This window comes from Trichoplusia ni, chromosome 5, assembly GCF_003590095.1.
Source record: "Trichoplusia ni isolate ovarian cell line Hi5 chromosome 5, tn1, whole genome shotgun sequence".
In the NCBI taxonomy this organism is placed as follows: domain Eukaryota; kingdom Metazoa; phylum Arthropoda; class Insecta; order Lepidoptera; family Noctuidae; genus Trichoplusia; species Trichoplusia ni.
Genome location: NC_039482.1, coordinates 9,954,821 through 9,970,335, shown reverse-complemented (window position 1 = coordinate 9,970,335; position 15,515 = coordinate 9,954,821). Strand labels below are relative to the sequence as shown.

Below are 15,515 nucleotides of genomic sequence, written 5' to 3'. Positions count from 1 at the left end.
GATGCGATTACTTTCATTGAAGACAAAGACAATATATTACGTTTTTTAATCACTCAGATACGGTTGTAGTTGACCTTAGGGTCAGTTTATATTTATCGTGTCGTAACTCATTGCGCAGTCATGGTGGCCAGTAGATATCATATCACTACATGAGGGGCACATGCATTAACATTATGAAACGTTTGGTGAGAGAAGAGATTTTTAAAATTTTGATACAACGACAAAAAAATCTATATGAAAAATGAGAAAGGGAAATATGGTAGAGAAGCTTTCGCCTTATAGATCAAAACTGATGAAAATGGAAGAATGGAAGTTAAAATTAGAATCCAACGGATAGAAAAAAAAGCATTTGGGAATATTCGGATAAATTATGATAAGACGATAAAAAGCTAAAAGTTTACATTGTGCGATGCACCGTAGTAGAATTTCGTTACCTACGTGATAACGTAAAACATTGTTTTAACTAAACTCATGTCTTATCGAACTACTTTAATTAACCTTTTGGGGTTAATTAGTCGTCCACGAGTGAAACAGTTCATTTAAAGACAAGTGCCTAGTAGAGTACTAGTAAAGCTTGTGACCTGGGTTTGCTTGTGGGAAAGAATATTTTATTTTAGACGAGCTATAGATGTAGTACAGGAGACTATTTTTCTTCCATCTATGAAGAATTAATTGAAAGATTTTGATTTTGGATTTGCAGTTCTAGAACCGAGATAGCGTACTAGACTGTAAATTGTCGTCTCTCTCCCACAACTGAAATAATACGTAGATTTCACCGTTGTACCGATCAGGTTAAAATTACACTGTTTAAAGCGTATTGCCAGGGTCTGTACACGGGGGGTCTATGGATCGGCTGTACCAAAAGATCGCTGGACGCCCTGCGTGTCCAATATAATAATATCTTTAGGATGATGTTGGGACTACCCCGCTTTTGTAGTGCATCGGAAATGTTCGCGGAAAATCGAACTGATGACTTTTACGCTTTAATAAGAAAGAAAACGGCATCAATAATAACTAGGATTCGGGCGAGTAACAACAGCATCCTAAAAACAGTGGCGGAGAATCTGTACTCTCCTATTTTTAGGCATTTTGTTAAATTAGTAGTGAGGAAGGCGTGAAAATCGATTTGTGTTAAATTCTTTTTATGTACTAACAATAATTATAAGTTGTGTTTTTACTAACAAAATGGACTGTATGTTGTCTGAAAAATAAAGATTATTATTATACTACCTTAAGGGGTAGAAGACCCCCAGATACTTCTGATATCAAAAAAGAATATGAACATTGTACATCTGTGTAAGACGTTAATACTTATGAACTCCAGACAGCAATCAATTCAAAGTGCCTGGTTGACAACGGAGTATTTTTTGTTAACGATATGGTACCATGTAAAACATATGTTATCATTTAGGGTCATTTGTCATCAAAAAACAAACAAATAAAACGAAAGATACCTCATGTACATTTGACACTAACATTTGTAGGTATTACGAATGCTAACTGGTTTGGGGTCACCGACCACTCGCAAGCTAATAAGCCTATTCAATAGTTGCGCTGTCTATTATGAAGAAGGGGACTTTAACAAGCGAATTTAATCTTCTAATAGATGTATACCAAAGTCCAAACCATGTTTATAGCCGCAGTAAAAAAAGTCAATAGATGGACCTAAAATGTTAGCATGAGGTAGCATTTAATACGAACGATGTTTATTCATAAGGCTGAGTCACAGGCTTGTAACCGTATTATTGATGTAATAATTACTTTATATGATTAATTAATAGAAAAATCAAAGTTTGTAAATTTGTTCTGCCTCTATCAGTCAATTCGATTTCTTCGCGAGATCACCGGTACGTTAATGCCAGATTTTAACTTGAATGCGATGTGATTAAGCTGTCAGTTTCTTGTGCAAACATATAAATTCTGTTATGAAATATAGTTGGGATAGTTGACATACTTGAGGATTTATTACAAGACTCAGTATGATATTACAACTCTAAGCCCTACTTGACTACAGCCTCCTGCCCAACGATCCGTAAACCCTCACGGTTCAAAAAACCCACGCAAAAACTGTCAAAACACAAAACGTTCGTCGTTTTTAGAATAATGAGTTTTTTGTATCGGCTGCGTAGCCATGGTGATGCTGAGTCATCGCTTGAAGGTCGCGTAATGACAGCCAATCATTAAATATAATAGTACTCCAACAATGTTCAAGTCATTAGAATTAACTATAGGTAGACAAGTTTTTGTATACAATATAATCAGTGCGTAGATCTTTTAATGCATAGAATTAAAATTAATTGAATAGCTAGACCACGCTTTTCATAACATACAAGTAGAGCAGTATCTATATTGTGATGGATGAAGGTATAAATTGTGATGAGGAACAAAAGTACAGAGAAAACAATAGATTTTTAACAAGTTATGGACTTCACTTGAAAACAGTACAAAATGCAAGACTAGACCAAATACCGCATGTGTACTAGATCAAATAATTTCATATAGAATGAGGCAGAAGTGAATACACCTGACAATCCCAAAGACGCAAATGTAAATCGTTTCAAAGAATCTGACACAACCAACATAATAGAAATAGATGAAAATGTACATAGACATAAATAACACCTGGAACATGGCATGCCCTCATCACGACCATGAGGCCAAATCCCATCGATCGAATACTACCCACGAGTTCCTGGAGTGCTATCACGTGAGCACACCATGGTTCAATACTTCCCTCTGATACTGTATCTTATCCACTAGATAATCGTAGATCACTCTACAATCTAAACTGTTTATTGAATTCGTTTATTACTATTATGGTGTAATTTATGTTTATGTGACAATAAAGTTGATTATTTTAGTACTTCTACCACGTAGTCGGGTAATCGAGTCGGTTTTAAAGCATACAGTAGTCATTCTTGCATGATGATGTAAATGTTTATGACTGTTTACCTCTGGCAAACTAATCCCCTAGTAAAAGTTAGTCATCAACGGTGAATAGCGCCATTTTTACCGGTCTGCGGTTTGTTGGAATTTAACTAGATTTTCTATCCAATTCTAAATAAACAGGTGCAATTGTTAGATTTCACTATCAGTCTTCTAACGATAGCAAAAAAAGTCGTATGTGTAATAAACAGATGGCTGATAGTAAGGAAAGCAAGGTGAGCTAAAGGGCTTAATTTATTTACAAGATCCTAAAATACGTCTTAACCCTCATGACCGTAAATGACCAAAGTGGAAACAAGTCGGATAAGCTTCCAAACCAAATGACGTATAAGAACCGGTTGAATAATTCATCAAAAGACACGACTTTGACGTCAAAGGTCTTGACTTCCAAATTCAGATATCCTTGTACTATGGGAACTCCAAGTACAATTTTAGGCTTTGTGCAAAAGAGAAGGCGATACGCGTGGTGTCGTGCGCCTTTTCACTACCGCAATATCCATAATCCTGGTTTAGAAGCTCTTGGCACAGGGACTGGTAACTGTAGGGCAGACACTGACTAGTGCGTAATAACCTTAGTGGTTTATTGACACAGTTAGTGTCATGGTAGCCAAAACAGCCGCTTATCACGAAACCACGAAAATATTCCATGCCTATCGGACTTTTGATAAAGGCACAAGATTGTTTGACACGTCGACATTTGTCGATATTTCTGCTATAATATTAAATATCATAGTATATGTTTAGTAGATGATATTTTTTTTATAATTCAGGTTGAGTAACAATGCAAATATTCTATATTAGTCACAAGGGGAACACAAGTTATATTGCATATTATTGCGGATTGATTTTTGACCTAAAATGGCGCCCAAGTGGGGCACGTAAAAAACAATGAAGTGATAAGATAAAACGACGAATTTTATTTCCCAGAATTTATATTTATTAGACTGTTACATTGATAATTTTTTTGAAACTAAAAGTCAAGTTTCCCTATTTTGTGATATACTTACTTATTGGTATATCAATACTAGGTGAAATATAACGCATAAGTTTATTTCGTATAATCACAAATTGTGTAAGGCGATTCAATTACTCTTTTGTAAATAAATCCACAAATAACTGAAACACATTGAAGTATATCATGTAATTAGTAGCATGATACCGTCAAACACATATACAATTATAACAGTACATACATTTTCAAGTGCGTCATTTGTAACACGCCTCCGGTTTCATGCATGTGTGTGTGAGTTGTCACTACACGGTGTCTAAGTGTGCAGGTACTTGAACATAAAATGTGCGCTGTCATTGGTTTACGTAATCATTTTTATTGGATTCATAGCTAATAGCTTAGTTTGGTTGTGTCAAATTACGACGTAATTTTTTTTAGAGGTTTGCAGTACCGATGGTTTTTTTTTTTCAATAAAGTGGTCTGGACGTTAGTTTTGTCCAAATTGTCGCGTCTAAAAAAATCGTCGTAAAAACATTTTTTTGGCTTTTGAATATTAGGCGATTATTGAAGTTATATTTTACTGTGAGGAATTTATAAGTTGATTTTTAAATTTCTTTGAAACAGCTAGTTAATTGCTTTTTCAAAGTTGAGTAGGTTTCGGATGATGATATTGGCAAAGATTGGGCAGAAGCTAGAGTTAGACATACGGAAAAATCAATGCAAGTCTGAACCGCATTATACATTACGTAACAATTGAAATCGTGCCAAGTTCAACGAACATACAATATCCACATATACATATGGACTTATATGCAAGGTATATTGACCTTTACACCCATAACTTTAGTGCCAAAATTGCTTACACACCTTAGTTGTTATTCAGCAAATAGAACTATGGTCTACATGTTTACTCTGACATGGGATTTACGACTTTATTGTTTGGTTTTTAGGGAGGATTTTGCATGTTTTGCGAGTTAAGTTTGGACGCAGACTGTAAGTCGATATGTCGCAGTTTATCTAATTATCTATTGTTAGGTATTCATCAGGTTAATTAGGTGTAAATAGTGTTAATAGATTGAATTCATAAAGGTTAAAATCCTATATGAATACTTTTTGAAACTCATGATAATTTACCAGGTAATTTCTGGTATAATTAGACCTACTACAATGTTCTGGCTGATTTCGGCTACGGCGACTAATAACAATTAGTTTAGGCTTTGGTGTCTTGCACTTGTCCCCTACTATCAATGCAACAGACTATTTTGTTAGTATCTCTGTATACTAGTATATTTTTAAGAAACTTGGACTACAAAATGAAATGACAATCGGTATCGCAGAAGTGAACATGATGATCATTCTTTATCGGGAAGCGAAATTAGCCCAGTAGTGAGGGAGTTCTCTACTCCAACATAAATATCTTTTTTTCAAAATAATATAATACGCGTGTGAAAACTCAATAACTATATTTTCTGTGGTTAACCCACTCATAATAAACAAACATTTACGAAGTCATCAGCTTTAATTGAAAACGCGCGGGAAAAAAATGTGACTATGAGTTAGCTAGTAAAATCTGCTATGTCACGCTTTTTTGCTTTTGTCCACGGCTCAAAAACGTGATTCAACGTGGTGGACAAACATTTGAGGGGACCTACCAATTTATAATTATTACTATAATATAGTAGGTTATAGAAAGTCTACTGTTTTTTTAAAGAACTTTGTTTTAACCATTATTTATGTACCACAATGCAATAATTCATAAACAATATTTATATCGATGTTGTTAAAGAGAGACTTCAGTCTATGTTGTAGTTCTTTGTCACGTTTTCACACTTATAGTAACTTTACTGTTAGATATGGTAGTAGGCCTTTTGAACATGGAGCTATATTTGTTTTTGAGCCACAACCTAAAGGAGTGACAAGCTTTAGAGTTTACAAGTGAGTTCCTTTTTTCAACTCCCAATTTTGTTACACGGACTATAGAAAAAATGGAATGCTTCCAGAAATCCATTTTTTCCTGGATTACCTTAAATGAAATGGAATCTAATTGCAAAAGCGTGGCTATCAATCGTTTTGTGTTATATTGCAGTTGTATTTTGTAATGCAATGTAAGCAAAACTACACTACCACAGAGGTGTAATAACGAATAGGTTTTATATTTTTTATTGTGATACAGTCACGGAATACGTGTCAATATTAACATGTTTACTATCATAAAGTATTATAGACGATACGAGACTCAGATTAAATGATTATCGATATTTTGAAACTAATTAATAGCATGAGTTGATGTCATGCCCCGAGCGGGCGCCATTATGGATGTACTGATAAACAAAATATGCGTCTAAATTTTATCAGTTTACAAATAAGTATATATTTATATAAGTATGAACATTGTTTTTTTTTTGTGAAAAGGTGTCTGTAGGAATGTATAATTATATGGAATAGAGGTTCTTAGGGTAAAAATACCTAAAGTGGCGAAAAATATTAAACGACTAGCTATTGACACCGCCTTCGACGTCTACAATTTGAAAATGACCAAACGGGAACTAAAACCGGAATAAAATTATCCTATGTTTAATGTAGGCAAACTATCCGTGTAACAAACCTTTCAAACGGTTTTTACGTGAAAGAGTAAAACACATAGGTACACACATACATTGCATACATTCGCGTTTATATTATTAGAAGAAATTACAAAAAATAAATTTAAAAGTTTGGAACATTGGAAACATAAACTAATGACCTAATCATTAGTTTATGTTTCCAATGTGTTTAAAAAGGCACTGAACAACAGGTTTTATATTTCAAAAGGATTTTAATAGGTTTTTTTGGAACACACCTGATTCAAGTAAAAATACCTACAAAAAGAGCCTTCAAAAGTACTTGTCTTTAAGATAAGATAAAAACTAAATCTATAGGTACGTACCTAGGTTACCGAAACTGCAAGTAACGATCATCAGATCATGAACATTTGGACTATGAGTAATACCTATTGATATTACTGGAAGGGTGAGCAAATTTTATGTCATGATGACTCTAAAAAGCTAAGCCCATTTTGAAAAATGATTATCTTATCTAGTCGGTACCAGGTGTGGGTCTGAATTATTGAATATTATGTGATCATTTAAAGCGGATCTTGAATATTATGGTGTAATATTGAAATTATATTGTATAGAGCCTTATTTATTTACATACGCTGGAGAAGTTAGTTTAGCAACTTTGTTTTAATCTTGATTTGTTATTTATTTTGTGTCGTTAAAAGAGCTAGTAAAAAACGATTAATATTAACTCTATACTGAAGTACTGTAAAGCTGATGAGTTTTGTAGGTTTATTTTGTTGGATGCGGTAAAATTCAGGAATTATTTGTGCCAATCGATTTTCTTTTTGTGTTGAATAGTGCATTTATCGAACTAAAAGTACATCAAATACATGTAATTATTTTCCTTCTTTTTATAGACTTTAATTGATGTAAAGCCTGGAGTCCGAATTTGTAAACCCATGCGAGCCTCTGACATCGCTTAATAAATCCTAGAAGGATTCTCATGTGTACTGCTTTTTTAACAACGATTTCAAGATTATAATAGTTTTTTTGTCAACACTGCGCTTTCGATTGATCGCTAATTGAGAATTACGATAATGTTTGTAGCTAAAGTGTTTGCATGTTTGGGAGTAGTCTGTTTGCATGCTAATGACGTCATTTGGAAGATTGATGAGAAAAAACGAATGAAACCGAATGAAGAGTCGTATATGCAATAGCCAAAATGTTTGTTTTTCTAGAAAGCGTTTCAGAATAACTCGTTAATATCACACAGTGATTACGACGACTAGAAGTTCTTTCATTTTGGCTATCGATGCGGACTGTCAACTTGCGGTTAATGTAACTCTAAATAAAACCGACCCCTTTCAGTTTTATTTAGGTTTTGCAGTTTTTTTAACAATATGTGAATTTCAAATTTCAAATGAACGAAAGTCAAGTCAAATACAATTGTTTTAAATATTTTAAGCAACTTAGAATACAGTAAAAATCAGTACACATAGTAAAACTTTTAACGGTAAATAAAAAATAAATGTATGGAACACTAAACGACGAAAAAATATCTTCAATTCTGACAGAATTTTTTGTACTATTTGAATGTGGGTAAAAGACTCTTAACCGATCATAGTATTACTTACTACTAACTAATAGTGAAAGACAATATAGCAATATCTAAAAGACCTGCTAATATAGTTCGTAATGGGCAAATACTATAACTCTTCATTGATCTTGTTTACATTATTATTTACTACAATAATAACGTAGTATATTTTGAGCCCATCTTCTATCGTAGTACGCGACGCTCCAGTGCGGAAGCGGTAGTGAACTAATGACCTTGGTAGGGCCTGCGGGATTCGTGACGTCACCAGAGTTTTGCGTATTATTAACAGGTTTTATTTATAGCTGTTTTCGTATATTAATGCGTTGATAACGGTGTGAAAATGTTTCATGCTATTTGTTTATTGTTAACCCGCTACTGGCGTGGTGATCAACGCTCAAATCTTCCCTATATGAGAAGAGGCCTATGCCCAGCAGTGGGACGTATGTAGGATGGAATATTTTATTTGTTTTCAAGAATGAAAATGTGTGTATTATTTTGTAGACATGATCTTACTGATAGTAATGATAAGGGTGTGTCTATCGATAGTATTTTAAAAGACAGCTAAGCAGCAATTATTTAATCCATTTCCGGTGACCGCTGAAAATAAGTTCGTTTTCATTTTTGTTTATCATTAGACACGAAAAAGGGATAGAAATATGAAGCACTTTATTACAACCAGAAAATCTCATAGTCCAGCTTTTAAAGGGATATTTTCAAGATGTAATTGTTGGCTCTTCAAACTCCTATTCATTTTAATGTTAGTATTTATGTTATAAACCCTAGATCCCTTTAGCCTCAAATTCCACTTAATCAGTTATGCCACTACTCTCCTCTAAAAAATAATCTCCGTTACTGTAAATACCCTCAGATCATTCACTGTCCATGCTAATAATTCATTATAAACGACTATCTCATTTAGAATTTCGTTTTTCCCGCCCTTGACCTACAACTGTCGGTCTAATGAGGCTACTACGCAATAACGTAGACAGAGAATATTCCCATGATATTGGAAAGTAAACAGATATATTTTTATCGTAGGACAAAATAGATATGAAGGTAACATAAATGGTTTTGTGGTTTATGAAGCTTATGGCCCTTTGTACATGAGGTTACATAAATATTCTTTACTAGCTGTAGCCTGCGGTCCCGCCCGCTACAAAATGGACCCACGGGAACATAAAATTAGGATAAAAGCTATCTTATTAGTTAATCGTGGTTATAACTATCTGTGTACCAAGTATCGTCTTAATCCGTTTAATGGTTTTTGCGTGAACGAGGAACAAACATCCATACATCCATAAATAAAAATTTTCGCGTTTATATTATTAGTAGGATTGTAGGAAGAGATGGTTTTAGTGTTTTTAGGCCTTTTCCACAGCTTAAAGGTTAGTAAGAAATTAGTGGAAGTTTTGCTGATGTGGAAGATGTGGAAAAACAGACACTAGTATATTTGTAGTGCGCTATAGATGAGGATCTGAATGTTTAGTAATATACAAAACATCGCACATTAAATATGATTAGTTTGTAATCCGACGTGCGTAAACTTAACATAATAAATATAATTCATTTTGCAAATCTGCATTATTTGTTAATTGCGTCAGCATTTTACGGCTATTAAATATTCAGGGCAGTCAAATACCTATAAACAATGTTTTGTTTGTATCGTAAGTCGTTCATTTGTTTGTCTTTTGAAAAACATGTAGGCAAGGTATACGGAAATCAGTATGCTTGAATTACAAGTTAACACTTTTTAAGGCACTTTCACAATGTTATTAATATCTAAAGTTTCTGGGATTATCAGCACGTGATTACACCGATCGACTTAATAAAGTTTAAAGTAGGATCAACATTTCGGTCTTATATTTGATAAAAAATAAATCTTAAAAGACCACATACAGTATGTAGGTTTTTAAAGATGCGACACTCGGCCTTTTAAACCGCAATTCGCGCATTCATTCTATGTATTATTAGTGTAGATATTTGCTGAATTGTCATGAGTTTAATACTTTTTTTATTCCTTTTTTAACAGTTCTGCGTTTGTATGTAAATGTGAAAGGTTAAGTCCCGGGCGTCCCGCCTATGAACAGGTCACTGACCGGACTCAGACTAAGAATAAGGGAAAGGCGGCAGACGATTTTTTTTTAATACTCTAAAACAGGTTCTGATATTCGCGTTATAGTGCCATACGAAGGCCATGTAAAGCAGGCAGAAATGGAGGTACGAAATAGGCACTTGTGACAGGAGCCGGCTGGCTGGAGGATGGGAAGAAGGAAGACAGTTCTTGGTCTCTCTTACTTTAAGAGTAAATGAGACAATATCTGGCCAAGGTGGCATTCAGTCAGGAATGGCTGCGTTTTGCTAGGCGAGCTACTAACAGATGAAATGACGACCAGAACCACTCCGTCAAGAGGGCAACATAGAAGATTAAGAGACGGTATCTTGAATCAACGAATGTCGTGATACGTTCCAAGGAGTTAAAAAAATATTGTTTGTTAAACTTATGCGTTAACTTCCCTACAATTTCGTATTGTATTAACTTCCGTAAGGTAGTTTTTAGTTTTGGAGTTTCTTATATCGGGTATTAATATCGTTCCCGATAAATATGCGTAAGCAAACCTTATATGTTCGCCAATTTCTTACTGCCTTCATATTTTTTTTCCAAATAACTGATTTCCTTTAAGATTATAATACCTTCAAACATACTATAATTGGCACTTTGTACTGTAGGCAATTGTTATAACTACTTAAAATAACCTTATACAACCTATCCATCATGTTTTGACAACAAACTAGGTTCAATATCATTGTCTGAATTTACAATATGTGTTGATGCCTGTACATTGTAAATATCCCTGTTTATTTTACATTTCAATAGGTTATACAGTAGTGGATTATTTTTAGTTTTAGGTATTAGTTAGGTTAGGTGGTTGGTTTAGCTCAAATAAATTACGTCACCACGCTCCCATACCTATAAAGGTTTTCGTAAAAAGATAATTATACTTATATGGGGGCTTTTTGAAGTGAATTATATCTAGACCTATACTCATGGAAACTGTGTCTTCTCATTTAAAAATATCTGAGTTGCATAAGAACTGCTTGGCAGAAAAATAACACGAATTAAATAGGTCAGCATATTGCAAAGGTTGCATTGATTTGTTTTTCTAAACTGTCTGACAAGACAACAGAGTATCATCAACTTTTGAATTTAGAATACATTATAAAATATTATTTACAGCTTTAAATTATTTTCTTTGGTATAAAAAAAATGAATGAAGTTGAAACAGGTGGTAATTATAACCAACCCTGTAGACTTGAGTAGATTTTGAATGATTAAGATCGATCTAGACAAATCGCCCTCCTGAGTGCTAGCTTTTCAAAGCGTTATGGTTTTTATGAAAGAAACGAGGTTTATTTACGAGAATTGAGTCGTATACTGGCCGGTAATACACGTTCCATGCAACACACTATATTGTATTCCGAGAAACGTCGACATTAACCGGTGGTTAGTCTGCAGACAAATCATAACATAATCGACGATTATTGCTTTTTTTGCGGCACACATCCTATCGGATTACATAAAACACCTTGCATTAAAACTCTTTTGCTCGCACTAAGCCCTGCAGATCGATAAACACTACCACATAAACGTAAATAAATAATTTAGACATCACATGCTCGTATTTATTCAACCCGCAAGTACGATTAAAATTATTGATTATCCGCACTAGCATTTAGGAAAAAAGTTTTACATAATTTTCCTTTAACAATAATCGAATTAAACAGTGGTAATAATACAGAAAAAAGTTATTACTTACCAATTTAACGGTGTTGCAGTGGTGTCTTGTCTAGCTATTCACTAAATGATTCAAATTGCACTAACAAAACTGGCTTACGTGAAACTTTATACCTGTGAATAACTCTAAGATTACGATGTGTTCTATCTAAATTTTGACTGAAATATCTACAAAATTCACACGAAAGCTATTAAAACGTGTAATAACCTTCAGTAAGGTGTTTCAGCTAGGTTGATCTTTTACAAGACGAAACTGGTACAAAATTCTCCAGCCAGAGGGCGTTACTATATTATTTTGACATTTAAGTATTAGCTGCGTTCAGAAAAACGGACACGATGTCTTTTATGGACCCCAAAAGAGTTAAAATTATAATTAGAAAAAGTTACGTACGCCCTTGTAAAACAACAAAACGTATAGAAAAATGACCAAATTATGAAATAGTGTTATAGACGGAAATGTAGTGAATACATAAGTACTTTAATTAAATAGTTGTTATTTTAAGAAGGCAAAGTTTAGCGTTCTGTCGTTAGAGTCAATGAATTGTCAATGTCAGTTATCAATCGATCAACTACAGGACGGTGGCCCATGCATTTCTTTTCAAAAAAAAAAAACGCTCGCTTGTACTTTTTTCTGTTTTAGTCAAGTTTCTGTTAAAGTCCTTCATTTCAAACAATTAGTCAAGTTGATAACACAAGCATAATGATACCCAGCGCTCGTATGGCGCGCTTAGCTAGAGAAGTAAAGAGTTTTGAAACAAAACCTCCTTGGGGAATAGTTTGTCAGCCAAGAAAAGACGATGTTTACGACGTTTTAAACTTCACACTGCAAGGACCGGCAGGTTCCCCGTATGAAAATGGATATTTTAAGTTAACAGTGACTATTCCACAGAAGTATCCGTTTGAACCGCCGCTGGTGAAATTCATAACGCCGGTGTACCATCCGAACATAGACAAAGGTTGTTACTTACGTTACGGCGGATTGAGTAACGTGCGCAGTTGTTGTTGCCACAAGCATTACTGCTGTTAAAAACATATGCTTGCACATTCTAGAACTAATTCAAATTTAGTGGAAAATTATGTGTCTGTTTTGATTACTTCAGTGAAGTCAATTTAGCAGATAGTATTGGCTTGCTTGGTGTAATATATACTTGTAATGAAATTTCATCCTCTACTTAATAGAACAACATCAGTTTTGATCTCTAAAATAAAAGTAACATTTATTTTTAAGCTTGCCTTATGTAAATTATTAACAAAATTTAATTATTCTGTTTTAGGTGGCAGAATATGCATGGATATGTTAAAAATGCCTCCCCATGGTACTTGGTTACCTACAATCACATTAGAAACTCTCCTAGTGTCACTTCAAACCTTGCTGGGAAACCCAAATCCGGATGACCCTCTCATGATGGACTTAGCTACAGAATATAAATTTAATATTAAGGAATATATAGAAAAAGCAAGGAAATATACTGAGAAATATGCTAAGCCATGATAAGACTCATTTATTTCTTTTTAACTTATTTTTATGGCTGAAAGAAATCCCAGAATATGCCAATCACACATTGTCGGAGATATCTTGTCAGAAAAGCAAGCAAATAAATGAAAATAATAAGTAGATTTTGAACCATAGGCCATTACTGTCATAAGTAGTGAGTATTTCACAGTGAAAAATTTATAAAAAAAAATTGTGCTGTTGATATTGAATAAGAACTTTGCTATAAGAATACATAATTCTATCATTTTCCTTTTTTATTTAATTAGGTTTTATAGGTTCATTTTTGATGGTTCAAATGCTAGGATATTTTTATAATGCTGTGTAGCAGATTTTAGAGTTTTAAGTGCCATATCTCTTTGCCAGGCGTTTTGTTTTGCTCTCTTGTACAAGTAAAGAACAATATTTAATTAAAAAGCAAATATTATATCTTTTTTAGGAAAAAGCCATGTTAGGTCATAATTTTGTAAATAATAAATTTAAGAATATTTGTCTTTGTAATACTAACAAATAAATCGAAGTGAAAGTAATGTAGATAGCAATGTTTAAAACAATACTTATAACAAAAGATGGCAACATCATTTAATTGTTATAAATCCATGTGCCTATAATTTTATAATAATTAGTATTTAAAAATAAACAAACTGATATAATCCTTTTTAATACTTTTATTATAATTTATTTTAATAAAAAGGGTAAATAAATTGTCTATAATTTGTGTGTTTAACATTATTTTATTAGGTATATTTCAACACTGTTTACATAATTTCCTCGGAATTAAATCATTAAGATTAATTAAAAATTATATTAGATGTTTGTGAACAATTTACAACAATTTTTATAAGAAACATTTTGTTTGAAGAAATATGTGTTAAAACTAAACTTAGTGATATAGACAGCCATCTTACACTATAAATAATAAAAACCAAATTATTTTTTTTTTTTACATCTACTATATACAACTATAGACCAGTAAATCTATTTGGTAAGCTGTACTTGAAGAAAATGTTAATATTCTAATCACGATCATCATTATAATAGTATAATTATTCTTAGCGCCTGCTTCACAATCAATGACTATTATAGTAGTATTATATCTGGCAGATTAATGAAAAATTTGTCAATCTTTGTTTGAAAAAATCTCAAGTACTTAATTTATCGGGATTTGGAGTGAGGGTAAACCAAGCCCTTAATCATTTTATTAATGGCTAAAGCAGATTAAGTTTTTGTGACATATATCTTGCCTAAATGCTGTAATAGCAGCATAAATAGATAATTTTCTTCCAATTTCAATACCTCACAATGACTTATTTATTTAATTATAACACTAATCTACCATTACAAGTTACTTAACCTAATGCGGTAGCTAGGACTAAACAAAGGTCTAAGTATTCATGTGAACTAGGGTTTCAAAGATTGAATTATTATGCACATAGTTGCAGGTCTAAATTCCAGCAACTGTTTTAATATGTAATTTTCTGATAATTCTGATATGCATAGGCAATAAGTTAGAATGATACACATGCCCATCATTGCTCCTCCTGGAATTGCTTATTGCTTCATCCACTTTTCTCCTAGATATGAAATCCTTACTATTTACGATTCCCATGTTTCAAATTTCTGTCTTTCCGCGATTTCTTGGAGTTCTCTGAATAAATTGGTTTCCAAGACTTTCAAAATCTATGATTGATTTGTATTTTCTTAAGTCCATTGAATTAGATGCATGTTGTACTTTTATTTTTATTTCACATTATTTTGGTTATCAGTTTGGTTTTGGTTATTGACATGATTGTATTATAATCACAATAATGTTTTCGCATTTAAATATAAACTGCTCCCAAGATTAGGACTTGATTATTACAAGTTTTGTGTACAGGTTGTTTCAATTTTAGGACTTACAATTCAGAACTCTTTCATTTAACTATAGCTACAGTTGTATTTAACTAAACGCCAAAACAGTACATTTTGTTAAATTAAACATATTATTTCCGTTTCACAAAGTACGACTCGTAATCTTTTAGAAATCAATACATCAGTATATCGCGTAGGACACAGGCCTCCTCCAAGGTGCACCACAACACCAGATCCTTCGCTTTACGCATCCAGTTGGAGCGAGCTACTAATCAAAATGATATGATCTTTATAAACTCCAACAGCGCAAATTATGGTTGTGAGGTACTTCGAAATCTAGGCCTCTT

General features: G+C 33.2%; 2 protein-coding genes across 2 annotated transcripts in view; one reads left to right on the top strand and one right to left on the bottom strand.

Moving 5' to 3' along the window:
- LOC113494435 (oxidative stress-induced growth inhibitor 1-like) overlaps positions 1 to 12,084 on the bottom strand; it is a 42,929-nt gene extending 30,845 nt beyond the window's left edge. Inside the window, exon 1 of the mRNA XM_026872767.1 lies at positions 11,848 to 12,084. The gene's annotated coding sequence lies outside the window, so the exon portion shown is untranslated. The remainder of the gene's footprint in view (positions 1 to 11,847) is intronic.
- Positions 12,085 to 12,403: 319 nt separating this feature from the next.
- LOC113494436 (ubiquitin-conjugating enzyme E2 T-like) lies at positions 12,404 to 13,326 on the top strand. Its single transcript, XM_026872768.1, has 2 exons — positions 12,404 to 12,781; positions 13,100 to 13,326. Exons 1-2 carry the CDS (start codon positions 12,526 to 12,528, stop codon positions 13,315 to 13,317), a joined length of 474 nt encoding a protein of 157 aa, XP_026728569.1. The 5' UTR covers positions 12,404 to 12,525; the 3' UTR covers positions 13,318 to 13,326.
- The last annotated feature ends 2,189 nt before the right edge of the window (positions 13,327 to 15,515 follow it).